This window comes from Phaseolus vulgaris, chromosome 2 (genome assembly GCF_000499845.2).
Source record: "Phaseolus vulgaris cultivar G19833 chromosome 2, P. vulgaris v2.0, whole genome shotgun sequence".
NCBI classification, from domain to species: Eukaryota; Viridiplantae; Streptophyta; class Magnoliopsida; order Fabales; family Fabaceae; genus Phaseolus; species Phaseolus vulgaris.
The window spans coordinates 28,951,162-28,968,931 of record NC_023758.2 but is presented as its reverse complement, the minus strand read 5'-3'; the positions used below and the strand labels follow the sequence as shown (position 1 = coordinate 28,968,931).

The window sequence follows — 17,770 nt, the reverse complement described above, 5'->3', positions numbered from 1 at the left end:
AATTAATTTATTTGTTAGACATAGTTTATGCAAAATAAACTTTGAATACAACTACATGCGTAAAAATAAGGTTTTCTACTAAAATTTATTAAATAATGTAATAGTTTATGTAAATTAGACTAAGCAAAGATTTTAGATGTGATAGATTGAGAAGTAAAAGGTTATCCGTTACCCTGTAATAAGAAATTTAGATTTTTATCATATTTTGTTTGTATTTAAAATATCCATAATATTTTATCGAGTATTTTGTTATATAAGAAAATTACGAGGACTTTGCTGCAAAACAAAATCCAAGTATATTATGCCACCTAAATTAAGCATAGTGATACTAAATAAACAGTGAAGATTTGTACAAATATATAGTGGATTACTCTTAATCAGATGATAAATAAATTGATGAGAGTATTTTTGATTAAAAAAAGAGTCAAACTAAAGCAAAAATAATAAAATAAATAAATCGTTATAAACAAATGTTAAACAAAGATTATTATTTCCGATATTTTATTATTTTGATAAGAACGTGATGAAACGTTAGGGAAGGGAAGGATCATAGGGGCGGTTGAGTTTGGAAGAACGATTACGCAAATGAAATGAAATGAAATGAAAGGAAACTGGAGTACAGATACTTCAACTATTATTATAGACTAACTAACTACATTTATTTGTTTCACTTTTTCAATTGCAAAAGTCAGAGAAAAGGAGAAGAAGCGAGCAGAGCGAAGCGAGAATGGCATCGGAGTCAGATCAAAGTCCTAATCCTTCTTGGTTTACGCCTAAAAGGTCCTTCTTCTCACAAGCCTATTTTGCATTTCATTGCTTCTGTTTTGCAACTCAAAATTCAGAACAATACATGATTCACCGATTCATATGCCGCCGAAATTCAGTAGTGTTTTGTGCTTGGTGTTTAATCGAACTACGCAAGGCTAATTAATTAGGTAATTAAATAATTAATTAATGCATGTGATGATTTCAGGCTTCTCATGATATTTTGTATCATTAACCTGCTAAACTATGTGGATCGAGGAGCTATTGCCAGTAACGGTGTAAATGGAAGTCTTGCAACTTGTACTGACTCCGGTATTTGTACAGGTGGCAGTGGAATTCAGTAAGCTCTGTTTCTGCTAAACTCTATTTTGCTACTGATTGTCATTGTCGTCTTATTGTAGCACGATTTTCCACATTTCAGGGGGGATTTTAACTTGAACAATTTTCAAGATGGTATTCTGTCATCTGCATTTATGGTTGGACTTCTAATTGCTTCTCCAATATTTGCTTCTCTGGCCAAAAGGTAAATTGCTTCGTGTTGTATGAGCTTTTGCCTGCTTCTCATGCTATCCATGCCTATGGATTAACCATGACCTCCAGCTCGTCGCATCACAATGATTATTTGTTGTTACTATGTATGGTGTCGATGTGATAGTAATAGTTGTAGGTATTGCATTCGTATTAGCATGAGCTGAGGGCTAGCTTATAAATTCAACATCAAAATTAAAGTATCAGAAAATCCTTCACATCTTGGTGTTGTTTTTGTGACTCAATATGTGGTGAAATTTTAAGTTTCTTGTTCTAGTTTTGTAAAACAAGTTTTTTATTGTTCACGATTTAAATATTCTACTTCAGATAATATCGTAAGACTTTCTCTTATAGGAGCAATTTGTGGAGGAGAGGAATTAATTATCCCAAAATTAAGCTGTTAGGTGAAAGCCTAAGACATCATGAGTATACATAGAACAATCATAGGCTCCCGGGGATCCAAATCACGTTGAGGAACCAATCCTCCTAAATGAAAGCTTCAGGAGTCAGGGATAGGTCAGGAATAGATTTTATCTGTGTCAAAAGGGAAAGATAGAAGAAATGAAAAACCGTGACTCTTAGTATGATACTAAATTAAAAATCCCTGAGTTCATGCTGCTTATCTACACTTGTGTTGCTTGTGTTCTTATTTCTCCCTCTTTCGAAATTCATTTGACTGAACACAAGCCTGTCTTGTCAACTAGATGGTTCAAATCCTCCTAGAATATGTACAGTGCAATATAAATTGCACTTTCTTCTCACTCAATGAAATGGTGTCAGCTTTCAGCATGTTAACTGTGCTTGAATGCATGACATTTGTTAAGAAGTTATATTAAAGAAATGCATAAACAATGGGAAACTGATAATTTGAGTCGTGTTCTTCAAAAAGGATAAGGTAGCTCAAAGTAGGATTAAATATTTGCAACCTTCATGTTTCCCCTTTCATTGAATGATCTAATGCATTTTCATGTTTGCAGTCATAATCCATTTCGGCTTATTGGTGTTGGATTGTCTGTTTGGACATTTGCGATAGCTGGGTGTGGCAGTTCGTTTGATTTTTGGTCTATTGCAATATGTCGAATGTAAGGGAATGTTTCAGTACTTTCAACATTATAAAGCCTTGAACGCTTGATAATTCACCCGTTTCTCATGTCCTATTTTTGATTGGAGACTCACAGCAGTGTTTTTGCAGGCTAGTTGGGGTAGGTGAGGCTTCCTTCATAAGTCTTGCAGCACCATTCATAGATGACCATGCCCCTACTGCACAGGTTTGACCTGTTTCTTTATTCCCCTTTCAGTTCCTTCATAAATAGGTGAAACTTTTCCTTCATGAATACAGTATTGCCGATTAAGTGTTTTTATTGATGACAGAAAACAGCATGGCTTGCTACGTTTTATATGTGTATACCAGCTGGGACTGCTCTGGGCTATGTTTATGGTGGATTTGTAAGACTACATACTTCCATAGTCTAGCTGTGTTAAGATGACTTGTTTCCTTTGTTTGATGGTGTCAACTTGTGGCTTTAGATTGTACCTGATAATTGTGTTGTCATTTTCTTGGACTGCCAATTGTCCTAATAATTGTTGGAATTTTTATCTGTTTAGGTTGAGTTTGGTTTTTATTTATTTATATACGTATTCAGGTATAAAAGAGGAATACATTAAATAAGAAGATTACAGTGAGATCAGGGGATAAGAGATTTTCGTGATAAAAGAAATAAAAAGAATTAATGAAGCTAAGTTATCCAGCCTTCTAACTAAACATATCCTTGAGGAAGCCCCTCCCAAAAGACCATGAGCTTTATGTCAAAGTAGAAGCCAAACACCTAATTCTATCTCAAAGAAGTTGTTCACTCATTGAACTCTCCTTTAAGATACAAGAATTGAGTTCCAATCACATGTACCAAAGAGTGGCATAAACAGCACATTGCCACGTTAGTATTCCACACATTTTAATTTTAGTCACACTTAACAATGGATAAATTAATGCGAAAGGGGACAAGATTCTCAAGGAAACTGCAGTCTGTTTGCTTTCCAAGGCAACGTTTTTTGAAATCAACTTGCTAAGACCCAAGCCACCTTCTTTCTTGGGATGAATGCATATCCATAAGTTCACCAAGTAGTCATGTTTCATATCGGCTGAACCTAACACCCCCCCCCCCCCCCCCCCCCCCCCCCCCCTCCCCCCAGAAAAAAACTTATGACCTGGGCTGCAAAACAAAGATAAGTAGTACAGGGGAATGCTGGAGAGAAAAAATTGAATGGGAATAATCCATTGCCTAGAGAAAAATTAGCACATTTTCAGATCTCGAGGTGCTTAGAGATTTTCTTCATATTGGGTGGATTACCAGCTGAATAAACACCCAAATATTAAGAGGCTGCTTCAAGGTATGGGAATCTGCTAGGGATCCTAAGGTGGAATTACTTTGATAGTCTACATTAACACCAGCCAAACTGCTTATACACGTCAATCTTCAACCTAGAAGAAATTTAGAAAAGGTTGAAAGTGAAGGATTTAGAAAGTTTTTTCATTCTTTTCTGAAAACAAAATGGTACCATTAGTTGCATTCTTTTCAACACAAGGAAGAAAGTTAGCAGGAACCCTGCAAACAATAGTTGAATATGAAGGATTGAGTATATTTGATGGACTTCTTCAGGGGAACTAATAATGTATATCAGCCATATTCTTAAATTAAACAGCCATATTTTCTGGAAAAAATTTCTGTCTTGTTTTGCCCTTATCTAAGGTACTTGCAAGCTAAAACTTGTACTCAGCTTTTATATTCATTACATTAATTGGCTTTTGGTCACTGTTATCATATCTTGAGCATTGTTCAGTGATAATTTTAAAATGAATCAGCTTCATGTTTTCAAATAACGTGTAGGTTGGAAGCCAATTTAACTGGCGTGTAGCATTCTGGGTTGAGGCTATTTTGATGCTTCCTTTTCCCATTTTGGGTTTTGTAATAAAGCCTTTGCAGTTGAAAGGTGATTTCTTCTCTTTGATGTGTTTCAGAATAGCCTTAATTTTTTTAATCCTTGTCACTGTAATGCACTATTTGACTTTTAATGTAGGTTTTGCACCCTTGGAATCCAAACACACACCGTCTATTGAAACAAATGTTTCAGAAACTGGAGGTATTCTGATTCTTTTATCTATTACTTTGTAATTTATTATGTATATTTCATTATAATCCTTTTGAAATTTATTGGGAAAATATTATCTGCCAATATTATTTTCATAATAGCAGGTATGGAGAAAAATTCGAAGACTGGACAAATTTCATAAAGAGAAAAAAGTTTGAAAAAACAGCAATGCCAATGAATATAAGAGAATATGATGTGTTTTCTTCGTATAAAAGGAAATAAGAATCTTATATTTTTTTCTTGTCTCTAAGATACGCTAGAAGTTGTAAAAAAGTTGAACACACTTGAAGTCACTATTTTGCCGCATGTCCAGTTCAGTTAAAAGCTGTGCTGTAATGAATTATTTATTTTAGAGAAGGGGGAATTGCAGTAGTGCAACAACAAAGCCTTATTCCACCAAGGCAGGTTGAGTACATGGATTGTATAGCCTGGATATTCTATGTTTAATTACCTTTTCTTATAATTTCATAGTCTGATATATTAGTTTTTTCCTATGTGGTTTTCAAAATTCTGAATAGCACCCTTGTTCTTAAATATTGGGACCAAAGTGCTCCTCCACTCATTTGACATTTTGTGAGATATCAAAATTCTGTTAAATAGCTTAGTGAGCCAAGCAATATCCTACCTACACACTTCCAAACTTCAGCAGGATTACCAATAGGAACAAATTTACCATTATCTATTCTTTTTAAGGTTTTCTTCTACCTCTCCAATCTGAGTTCTACTGTAATAAGCCAATTTTTTTCCATCCTCTTGGATTTCTAGTTCTTCCATGCTACACATTGATCCTTATCCATCACTGAAAGACTTAATAAAATAATTCTTCCATCACTTTGATATCATGATCAGTAATCTAAACCTTTTCTTCTTGAACCTTGAAACATGATTCAAATCTATTCTTTTCCTCTCCATTTTTTCTGAGCTTATATACCTTATGTTCTTCATTCTTTATTAGAAATTATCTTTTGAAATTTTTAACTTTATTATCCACTTTTATTTCAACTTTTCATTTCAAGGAAGAAGCCATGTGTGTCACTCATATTAGGATAATTGTTAGTCATATTTTTAGTATTTATAACTTTTTCTGACTTTGTACTTCCCTTCATAACTGCTTTCCATTTATATAGAATATTTGCATTTTTGATGTAGTAAATAGTTTCTATGAGTATGCTCAATGTTAGGCATTTCTGTCATAGATGATGGCATGCTTGCTGAAGATCAAGCCTTGCTAAGAGGATCCAAGTAAGTGGCACTTTTGCTTTTGATTTTCTGAATTTTGAAGACCTTCTCTTTGGTATTTGTTGTTTAGTTTGTCTTTGTTTCCTATTTCTAATGCCAATCTGAAGAAAATTTAGAAATTAGTCTTGGGACTCAACTCAACTCCACAAAATCAGTTTCTAAGGTGAAGAGTCTCTAAACTTTATAAGCTCCATTTGAAACATATCTTTAGTTGCCATGAGACTAAATCGTCATCCTTGAGGTTGCACATAAGGCAACCCTCAAAGATGTTGCAACTTAGGCGCACTAGGGGTGACTCCAATTAAGGCATCTTTCCAACAAAAATCCAAAAGTCTAACTATGAAATTTGTCTTAAGTGCCTTAAAGAGAGCAAGAAAAAATAAAGTCGTAGAAAAAATTCAACTACCATTTACCATAGATTGTCTGAGAATGTGCAGGAGTAGACAAGGTCACTTGAAGCAATCATCAAACTACTTGGTCTATTTAATCTGCTGGGAATTTTTAATATCCTTAATGGGAATGCTTTCAGTTCATGCAGAGCAGTTTTGGTACTATTACAGATTGACAGCCTTGTCTAGAACCAGGGTGGTAGGATGACAAAGATAGAACACAAACAGACAAAAAAGCTGAGACAAAAACATACTAACCCATGGACTATACATAATGGAATACAGGAAAGGCAATTCCTGTACTTGGCGTCTTGTTTCCTTTTTCTAAAATCACAATGCTTTGTTTAATTTAACTAAAGAGAGAGAAGAAAATCATCATTTGTTAGTAAAATAAGTTAATTAGTCCAGTTTGTACACCTATCGTCTTTTACGATTTTCAGCTATTGCTAACAATAGCTAAATGGTGCCTAGCGGTAGCTTATATTAGTTAAACAGTGCCAAGCGGCAGCACATAATAGTTAAACGGTGTTAAGCATTGTGCGGTGCGTATAAATAAATACATTGCTGTACTCTTATACATAATGGAATACAGGAAAGGCAATTCCTGTACTTGGCGTCTTGTTTCCTTTTTCTAAAATCACAATGCTTTGTTTAATTTAACTAAAGAAGAGAGAAGAAAATCATCATTTGTTAGTAAAATAAGTTAATTAGTCCAGTTTGTACACCTATCGTCTTTTACGATTTTCAGCTATTGCTAACAATAGCTAAATGGGGCCTAGCGGTAGCTTATATTAGTTAAACAGGGCCAAGCGGCAGCACATAATAGTTAAACGGTGTTAAGCGTTGTGCGGTGCGTATAAATAAATACATTGCTGTACTCTTATTATTGGGTGTATTGTGAAATTAATAAAATCATTTAATTCTTGAGTTCAGTTTCTCTAAGACCATTAAATATTATTACACTCCTATACATATATATTATGGTGAAAAGGCAGCTCACATAAAGTTCTTGTACACTTGAAATTTCCTTATGATTATCGTCAGAGTAGATTGCTAAAGTTGTTGCTTCACCTAATATCTGATATTTGAGTAAAACATTACTTTTCTCTTTATGATTGTCAGGTCAACATCCAAATTGTGGGATCAATTCACCAACTTTTCAAAAGATATGCAGGAGCTCTTGCATGACCAAGTGTATGTTGTAAATGTTCTAGGTACGTCTTTTCCCTACCTACATATAAGTACTTTTCTTTCATTTGTTTCCTGAATATGTTGTTGTTTAAGAAAATTGGAACATTGTTATAATAGTTGAATGTAATGCACAATAAATATAATGAATTTCAGTTTTGAGAATTTAATTTGTATTTTCAATTCCAAACTATGGTATTTTGTTTTTTTACATGAGAATTTAAATATTGTCAGGGTACATAGCGTACAACTTTGTTATTGGAGCTTATTCATATTGGGGGCCAAAGGCAGGATACAACATTTACCATATGGTATTCTCATATATTACCCAATAAATTTATGACTTCTTCACGTTAAATGTTAGAAAATAATATTACCAAAGGTGTTATTTTGAATATTTTATTGAAAATTGGTTTTTGAAACAGCCTTTTGGTTAATGAACCTCACCTATTGGGACAAAACTTGGTTGTTATATTTCACTTATATACAATATTTTAGTCATAACATTGGTCAATGTAGAATCTTCAATTCCATATGTTGAGGACTGAACATCTACAATGTAAAGTTTGCAAGATTGGACATTTGTGAGTGGTTTGACTTGATAGTGGGTGACCTAATAAACTTGGCAACAATCACTTCGATACCTTTTTAATTTGGTTATATCACTACACTAGTCAATGTCGGATCCCCAACCCTTTCATGCTAATGATTGGACATTTGAGAGGTGGTCCAATAAGGATTTGATAGCAAGTAGCCATTAGTTGATGTAAAATATCCAACACTTATTGTTGGAAAGCAACTTAATTGTGGTCACTTCTAGGTCATCTTAATTGCAGCCTCTTTTGGATTTGCCTTAATTGCAACCCCCAGGGTGGTGGTTACTACGTTGACTAGAGATATGGCTCAAGGAGAGCTTATAATAGAGCTTGGTTAATTCTAATCTTACGATTTGATTCTGTGGGATTGAACCCTAAACCCAAATTCTAAGATGTTGCTAGAGTCAAATCCTACATGCATTGTTGTGTCATTTGCATTTGTCATGTTCCATTCCAGAAGCCTTGGTGTGAGGGAGAGTATTGGAAAACTCCTTTAATTGTGATCGTCCAAGGCCTGCCTTAGTTATTGTCTCACTGGGGATTGCGTTAATCAATTTGTCAAGGGTTGTGGTTTGACTAGAGATATGATAAAGAGAATTTATAAAGTTTGGACAATCCTCACCTTACAAATTGGTTGCGTGAGATAGGTCCTAAATCCAAATTCTAAGACTTATTAACGTTATTTTGTTACATTCACTGTAGTAAGTTTTGTATTGCACTTGGGCCTAGTCCTTTGTGGAAATGTTCTTCTTTGATGGTGCTTTTTTTTTTTGACAGAGTAATGCTGACTTGTTGTTTGGAGGCGTGACAATTGTTTGTGGGATTTTGGGGACATTAGCTGGAGGCTTGTTTCTTGACAAGATATCTTCAACCATCTCTAATGCTTTCAAGGTAAACTCAGTTTATTTACATTTACTTATAGTGTGGAATGAGTCAAATGACATAATTCCATTTGTTGTACACTTTTTGACTGGAAAACATATCTTTACGTATTTAAAGGTGTTGGATTTCTTGGATTTGGATGAAAGCTTGACCTAGGTGCAAGATATTCAATTTCATTAGTGATATAGTATAAATAGTCTAGAAGTTGAAGGTTATTTGTTCCACAGCCGCTGACTAAATCTATGTAGAGAAAATAGAATACATGATTGCTCGAATTTCATATAACTGTTTTTGTATTTTCTTTTACAATGGACATGAGTCTTTGGCACCCATTTTGTACTGATATAAATATTAAAATTGGAGCAGAGATCATAACAAGTTTGTATTCCTGTTTTCTGTATGGACAAGTTCAAGGTCTTCATCTTTCATGAGAAATTTTATTTTAAGTTGAAAGAAATAGATGAAATATACTTCTGAGATGATTTACAAATGTGATTACAGTCTCAATTTATACGCTGTTTACAACCTAAGTAAGGAAAGAAATAATAGGTAATGAAAGCAAGAAATAATAGGTGATTAAAGCTGTACAAATCAAATCACTAACAAATCTGTCCTAATAAGTAGAGAATGAAATCTGCACTTAATTACAGAATTATTCTCCTGATTATGCAACATTTTATATTATTGATCTATTCTCAAATCTGTAATGGTTCAATTCTATTTTATATAGAAGTGGTTAAGAATTTTACAGTTGCATGTCCCGGTCTTCTTTTCCCTCTTCTTGAATTTGACTCTGTTCTGTCTTTGTAAGGGTGTATCTACACTTCATGAAATATTTTTGATATGTTGTTTCATTTCTTCTTTGGGTTCCCTGGGTTGCCATTGCAGCTTCTTTCTGGAGCAACATTTCTAGGTGCAATCTTCTGCTTCATTGCTTTCCTTTTCAAGAGCTTGCCTGGTTTCATAGTCTTCTTCTCTATTGGTGAACTACTGATTTTTGTCACTCAGGTAATTTTATGAAACAGTCAGATTAAATTTTCATCTCTTAAAAGTAGGAATGGCAAATGGATTGATTTATCCACTAACCATCCAAATTTAATGGATTGGATCACCGTTTGTTAATGGATAGATATTGAACCATCCAACATATTTTTGCAATCTATTGGATCAAGTAAGTCCAAAATCAGTGGTTGGAAGTATTTAAGGGACGAGTTTTGGACTTAAATAGTGTTTGGGTGCAAGAATGTATAAATAAAGGACTTTCTTTAAAAAAAATATAACACACTCTAAATGGATGGATTGGATATCTATTCATGAAAAGTAGTTAATGGGATTGGTTTGATGGTAGTTTTTAATTAAAGAAGTTATGTATGGACTGATTAATAGTGTTTGGTTTGTAAATGTTTAGTTTCCATTTTCTGTTGAAATTATGGGAATTAAACATTTTCAAACCGAACATTCTAATTGATTCAATATGACATTTCCAGATTTCCTTTATTGGTAAAATGTTTTTTGAGAGAAATCTGCTCATTTAATATAGTCTCTGTTGCATAATCAGGAGAATTATGTTATAATTAAGTGCAGATTCCATTTTATATTTATTAGGACAGATTTGGTAGTGATTTGATTTTATTTGATTTGTACAGCTTTAAACACTCATTATTTCTGGCTTTCATTGTCTATTATTTCTTTCTTTAATTAGGTTGTAAAACAGTCTATAAATAGAGACTGTAATCACATTTGTAAGAGATCTCAGAAATATATTTCATCTATTTCTTCCCACTTGGTATCAGAGCTCCTGATCTAGGAGACTCTGCTTCCGCAATTTTTTTTTTTAGCCTTCATTGCTGTAATCATTTTCCTTGACAGCCTTCATTGCTGTAATCATTTTTCTTGACAGCCTTCATTGCTGCAATTATTTTTTTTTGTTGGACAGCCTTCATTGCTGCAACTTTTTATTTTCCTTATCCTTTCTCCATTGATCACCACCACCACCTTGCACCATTGACCGTTACTGCCACCGCCATTGACCACCGCCGACCACCACCACCGACCACCACTTCCGTCGCTCGCCAGAACTGCCACTGCTCGCCGGAAACCGCCACCGGAAAATTTTTCCGGCGGATTTTTTTTTTTGTGCGTGAACAGGATCAAATTTTGCCAATCTGAAAAAAGTTGGTTTTGAACTCTCATGGACTCCCTTAGTAAGCCATCTAGCTATTGTTCCTTTACTATGAGTGGTAAGAGTTCTAGTTTTTTATCCTTTAATGCTTCTAGTACTGAAAATATCTGGATTATAGACTCTGGTGCTACTGATCATATGACACTTCATTCCTCTTTTTTTTCATCCTACACTACTTTATCCGGTAAGCCATATATTACTGTTGCTAATGGTTCCACTACCCCCATTAATGGTTGTGGTAACATTCACCTTCAACCTTCATTTCCTTTAAAAAATGTGCTTCATGTTCCCAAACTATCCAATAACCTCTTGTCTATTCAAAAGATTACCCAAGATTTAAATTGCGCAGTGGTATTTTTCCCTTCCCATTGTGTTTTTCAGGATCTTGCCACGGGGAAGACTATTGGAATTGCTAAAGAGCAGGGCGGGTTATATTATTTACAACATGAAGAAAGTAAAAAGGGTGCTAGACTACAGGCACACACTTCTAATTTTCAGCAAGGTCGTGAATCTTGGTCATCCTCTCAAATATGGCTTCAACACAGACGTCTTGGTCATCCTCCATTTAGTACCCTAAAGTCCTTATTTCCTGTTTTATTTACAAAAGTGTCTGCTGAGTCATTTCATTGTGATGTTTGTCAGTTTGCTAAACACCATCGGACAACTTTTCCTCCCAATGGTAATAAAAGTTCTAAACCTTTTGATCTTATTCATTCAGATGTATGGGGACCTTCACCTATTCCTAATATCTCGGGTGCAAAATGGTTTGTTTCATTTATTGATGATTGTACTCGGGTTACTTGGATATTCCTCATGAAAGATAAGTCTGAAGTTTTTCACTTGTTTGTAAAGTTTTATAGAATGATTCAAACACAATTTGAAAGTCCAATTAAGAGATTGCTTTCTGATAATGGAAGAGAATATGTGAACCAAAACCTTTCCAAGTTCCTTGAGGAAAATGGAGTTGTTCATGAATTAACCTGTGTGGACACTCCTCAACAAAATGGGGTTGCTGAAAGGAAAAATCGTCATCTCCTTGAGGTTACTCGAGCTTTACTTTTCCAAACATCTGTTCCTAGATCTTACTGGGGGGAAGCAGTCCTGACTGCCACTTATTTGATTAATAGATTACCCTCTCGGGTTTTAGAGGGTGTTACTCCTATTCAGGTTATGACCACATTCTATCCTTCTATTCCCATGTTGAATAGTCTTCAGAATCGTGTCTTTGGTTGTCCTGCTTTTGTCCATGTTCATAGTCCTTATCGGGGTAAGTTAGATCCTCGTGCCATCAAATGTGTCTTCATCGGTTATGCCCCCAACAAAAAGGGGTACAAATGTTATCATCCTCAAAGTCGTAAAGTGTATATTTCCAAAGATGTCACCTTCCATGAAACAGAGTCTTTCTTTCCTAGTTCTCAGCTTCAGGGGGAGAGTATTCAAGAAGCTGAGGACCTTGAGTTGCCACCTTTTCCTTTGTTGCAGGATTTCGTTCTTAGGGAGGATGACAAAGACCCTGCACCAACATCATTACCAGAGAAGAATAATGAAGACAAATATTTTGGAAAACAATATCAGCGAAGGCAACAAGAACCCGTCCTGGTCGAACAGCAACTTCAATTGTCTGAACCGGAGGTAAGAACTCATACCAGTGAGACTCTTGAGGACACCTTAAATACTGCTTTTGAACCTAACCTAAATGATTTACCTATTGCCTTGAGAAAAGAAAAAAGATCTTGTGCCAAATATCCTATATCCCAATTTGTGTCTACAGAAAAACTTTCTATGCAGCACCAGAGTTTTCTTTCAGCTAATGATTCTATCAAAATCCCTTCATCGGTACAAGAAGCCTTAAAAGATGAGAACTGGATTCGAGCCATGAATGAAGAAATGAGCGCGTTAGAAAGGAATGAGACTTGGGAGATTGTAGAGAGACCAAAAGATAAGAAAGCAGTGGGTTGTAGGTGGATATACACAGTTAAGTATAAGTCTGATGGCACACTCGATCGGTATAAAGCAAGGTTGGTTGCAAAAGGGTACACTCAAACCTATGGGATCGATTATGAGGAGACTTTTGCTCCAGTGGCAAAAATGAATACCGTCAGGATTATTCTCTCCCTGGCAGCACACTTTGGTTGGGCAATGCATCAATTTGATGTTAAAAATGCCTTCTTGCATGGAAGCTTGGAGGAAGAAGTATACATGGAGATTCCACCTGGTTATGGTATTGTTAATGAAGGGAATAAGGCGTGCAGACTTAAGAAGGCCCTATATGGTCTTAAACAATCACCTCGTGCTTGGTTTGGAAGGTTTACTCAAGCTATGGTATCTTTGGGGTACCGACAAAGCCAAGGTGACCATACTCTGTTTATAAAACATTCTCAGAATGGTAAACTCACTCTACTTTTGGTCTATGTAGATGATATGATTATTACAGGTGATGATGAGATTGAAAAACAAAATTTGAGGGAGAGACTAGCTGCTCAATTTGAAATGAAGGATCTTGGGAAGCTGAAGTACTTCCTTGGGATAGAGGTTGCTTACTCGAGACAGGGCATCTTTATTTCTCAAAGGAAATACATCCTTGATCTTCTCAAAGAGATTGGTAAGTTGGGTTGTAAGCCCACTGGAGTGCCAATAGAGCAAAATCATAGGATTGGGAATGATGAGGAAAACCCAAAAGTGGAGAAGACACAATATCAAAGACTTGTGGGAAAACTCATTTATCTTTCACACACTAGGCCAGATATAGCCTATGCAGTTAGTGTGGTTAGTCAATTTATGCATGATCCAAGAGAAAGACACTTGCAGGCAGTAGATAAAATTATTCAGTACTTAAAAGCCTCTCCAGGAAAAGGATTGCTATTCAAAAAGGGGGAAAACTTATCCATGAAAGTATATACTGATGCTGACTATGCAGGATCGATTGTTGATAGGAGATCCACCACAGGGTACTGCATGTTCTTGGGTGGAAATCTGGTGACATGGAGGAGCAAGAAGCAAAATGTAGTTGCAAGATCAAGTGCAGAGGCAGAATTTAGAGCCATGGCTCAAGGGGTGTGTGAACTCTTATGGATGAAGATTATACTTGATGACCTAAAAATAAAATATGAAGCTCCTATGGGTTTGGCATGTGATAATAAGTCCGCTATCAGTATTGCACACAATCCGGTTCAACATGATCGAACAAAGCACGTAGAGATAGACCGACACTTTATTAAAGAGAAGTTGGATGATGGTCTTATAGCCACTGAGTACATCCCTTCAAGACTCCAATTGGCAGATATGTTTACTAAGGGACTTTCCACAAAACAATTCGAAGATCTTACTTGCAAGTTGGGAATGATAGATATACATTCACCAACTTGAGGGGGAGTGTTGCATAATCAGGAGAATTATGTTATAATTAAGTGCAGATTCCATTTTATATTTATTAGGACAGATTTGGCAGTGATTTGATTTTATTTGATTTGTACAGCTTTAAACACTCATTATTTCTGGCTTTCATTGTCTATTATTTCTTTCTTTAATTAGGTTGTAAAACAGTCTATAAATAGAGACTGTAATCACATTTGTAAGAGATCTCAGAAATATATTTCATCTATTTCTTCCCACTGTCTCAATTTATTTTCTTTAATTATATTCTTATTTTATTAATATAGTCTCAATTTTTTGGCGTCATTGGTTTGATATTTGGTTGGTTATGGTACTATATTTGTAGGCTCCTGTAAATTATGTCTCTCTCCGATGTGTAAAACCTAGTTTGAGGCCACTGTCTATGGCTATATCTACAGTTTCAATCCATGTCTTTGGGGATGTGCCTTCCTCACCACTTGTCGGAGTCCTGCAGGTAACACCCAAGATTTTCGTGATGTTATAGCTGTGTTTTGCTTTACTCTTATAATTGGATATTGTAATAAATTTTATTAGATGATTATTTGCTCCATGAAAGTAGTGTGCTAGTGAAGTTCATCTTATCCACTATGCTCTTTTTCAGAAAGCTGGCTATGATCTGTTGTAAAAAGTAAGTTTGCATCATCAATCAACTTGAGATTCTGGGAGAAAATATTTTAGACTGGCTCCTGCGAAACGAGCACTCTGCAGAATAATACTTATACACAAGCTGATTATATAGATAATGAATTAATGAAGAGAATTTACAAGATAAAAATAATGGGCTAAGCTAACGTTTTTAATCCTACTTCCTATGTTACAATGCACCTAGCCTAGCTTTCTTTGTAAGTGGGATAATCATTCAATTAATGTATTTCTCAGCAAATCACAAGAAAAGTACATGTTCACTTGATTTTATTTATTATATAGCACTGTTCTTTTTTAACTGTCTTAGTGGTGAGTACACCCTCCCCAGTCCTCACATTATGAGAATTTCATTGGGTTACCCTTTGTTCTTTCTAGTTTCCTCTTTCTCAACTTGTCTCTCCTTGTTGATGTGAAGAAGTTTCTAGTTTTCATCTGTTAGAAGATAACTAGTATGCCACTTCATTGTCTATTACAAAAATGTACTGAGAACAACACATTTCTGTTTTACATTTTGATGTCTCCATTGTCCAGAGTTGCTGACTTTATATTCTTGGCATATTTTTTATCCTTTTTCATGCAAATAATATAGTTTAAAGCGTTGTTTTGACTCTAAGCAAATTGGTTTTCCTGGGCAGGATCATATTAACGACTGGAGGAAAACATCACTTTGTTTAACATCCATTTTCTTTCTTGCTGCTGTTATATGGTTCATAGGTAAATGGCATGCTGATATGGTTTCACTTTGCTATTCTTAATACTTTCTGGTATCCATTTAAGTTTATTATAGTTTTGGATTAATTTCTTCACAATACATGAAGGACACTTAGATGTTGTGCATGTGTATTATCTTTCTAATTGAAAATAAAATGATAATATCCAGTAGGAAGATGCTGAAAATTCTCAACTACAACCTCTAGTCCCTCTACATTCTCAAGGACCAGTAGAATTAATCATTCCTTTTCTTCAACATTTGGGGAACTATAAATCATAAATGAAAATAAATGCCAAATTTAGCTATTTTTTTACGCTGTAATTAACCTTTAAGTGTTAACTTTGTGTTAAATGTAATTAACATGTTGCAGTAAAGATTCATGGTGATGAAAACTACCTTAGTGAGTGATTATTCTGGTCGATACCCTTCCTTATATATAAATTTATGTTTGAGTGATGATGCCTAAGAATTGTTAGTGGACCTACGCACCAATTATTTAACAATAGCATCTAATCGCTTGAAGAAAAAGAAAGTTATGCTGTTGAAAGTAGACATATGGTTGGACTGTAGTTAATTAATAAATCCTATTAAATATTACAGGAATCTTTATGAAAAATGTTGACTTATATGACAAAGAAGACGAGGACCGATCTGTCCCATCTAGAAGAGGGAAACTGACACCGTTGCTTGAAGGGAGCAGAGATACATCCAGTGAAATCTAGTTTCTCTTTCAATAGTGCTAATACTATGTTTCAAGTGTATATTAACTACAACTTAAAAGTCGATAGGTAGCCTCTTTACTACCACGAATCATGTGGAAAAGGGTGGATGATGGTTTGATACTATGTCATGTTATCAGTGAGATAGATGGCAATACTCTTGGAAAAATTTTACGGGTCAATTTGTTGCTATATGTAAATTTGTAATTATCCAGTCTTTCCATGAAAAATAAACCAGCAAGGGATATTTTGTTATGGGCGTGTGTACTTCACTAAAGCAGGTTATAGCTTTTATGTTTTTTTTTATCTGTTCCTCTCAGATTTTAGGAAGGTGAGTTATCGGTATCAATATGAATATATATATATATATATTCTATTTCTTTAATCATGAGCGGGACATTTTTAAAGATCATGTGATACATTTAATAACGAATACAATAGCGAAAGATGGTGAAAAGTTTGACAGAGAATGGAAATTGTAATGGAAATTTTTTCTTACAGAAAATGTCCACTACCTAACATGTTAGCCAGATTTCTAGTTGTCCGTGGAAGATGACTGATTTATTTTTTTTCGATTCCATTTTGTAGTGGAGTGTTTACTTATATTAGTCTCAGCAGTATTTTAGGAATCAAATTTGAGGAATTCATGATTCATATATTCTGTTATCAAACTTAATTGTTTTGATTTTTTTTGTTTCAAAATTGTTTTTGGACATATGAAGAGTATTGTGTTAGTATATTAAGATTCAATTATTGAAATTAACAATTCTTCTATTGCTATTTATGTATATAATTTGTTTCCTTATTTCATTCCCAATTTTATTTTAAAGATTTGTATATCTATGTGAAACATTTATTTATCTTATAAGTTAGTTATTACCTTGTTCATTTAATAATTAATGAAATTGTTAGAAGCCATAAAATTTCTATTATCAACAATTTGACGTACATGATATAATAAGAAATAATCATAAACCTAGTATGTCATGATAAAAGATAATTATAATAAGGTTACACACTTGTAAGACTTACCTAAAATTGAATTCAATCTAATACTTACTACTAACATTTTCTCTTTATATTATTCAAGAAGATTAAAGGTTACAATAATTTGACTATAAAGACAACCATTTTTTGATAAAGTAGCATTATTCCTTCTTATAAACTATATACTATATAGTTAGAAACTAAGATCTTAAAAAATCACTGCTGAGTATTGGATAAATGATAGTTATGTGAGTATTGAATAAATGATAGTTAGGTAAGTATTGGATCAATGATAATTATGTGAGTATTGATATATGATAGTTATCCAAATGGTGAGGAATGTCAAAATTTACAATGGGTTGACCCAAACAAGAACTCTAATAATGACAAGATATGTT

General features: G+C 34.4%; 1 protein-coding gene across 3 annotated transcripts; it reads left to right on the top strand.

Moving 5' to 3' along the window:
- The first annotated feature begins 489 nt into the window (after positions 1 to 489).
- On the top strand, positions 490 to 16,640 carry LOC137811272 (probable sphingolipid transporter spinster homolog 2). 3 transcript variants are annotated; one of them, XM_068612947.1, is made up of 16 exons: positions 490 to 780; positions 974 to 1,105; positions 1,187 to 1,288; positions 2,271 to 2,375; positions 2,486 to 2,561; positions 2,665 to 2,739; positions 4,179 to 4,281; positions 4,369 to 4,431; positions 5,637 to 5,682; positions 7,191 to 7,282; positions 7,491 to 7,567; positions 8,630 to 8,743; positions 9,623 to 9,742; positions 14,635 to 14,763; positions 15,590 to 15,668; positions 16,267 to 16,640. In XM_068612947.1, exons 1-16 carry the CDS (start codon positions 728 to 730, stop codon positions 16,386 to 16,388), a joined length of 1,488 nt encoding a protein of 495 aa, XP_068469048.1. In that variant the 5' UTR covers positions 490 to 727; the 3' UTR covers positions 16,389 to 16,640. The 3 variants fall into 3 exon arrangements, with proteins under 3 accessions (XP_068469048.1, XP_068469047.1, XP_068469049.1); XM_068612946.1 differs by having other exon boundaries at positions 5,622 to 5,682; XM_068612948.1 differs by lacking the exon at positions 9,623 to 9,742 and having other exon boundaries at positions 5,622 to 5,682.
- Positions 16,641 to 17,770: the final 1,130 nt, after the last annotated feature.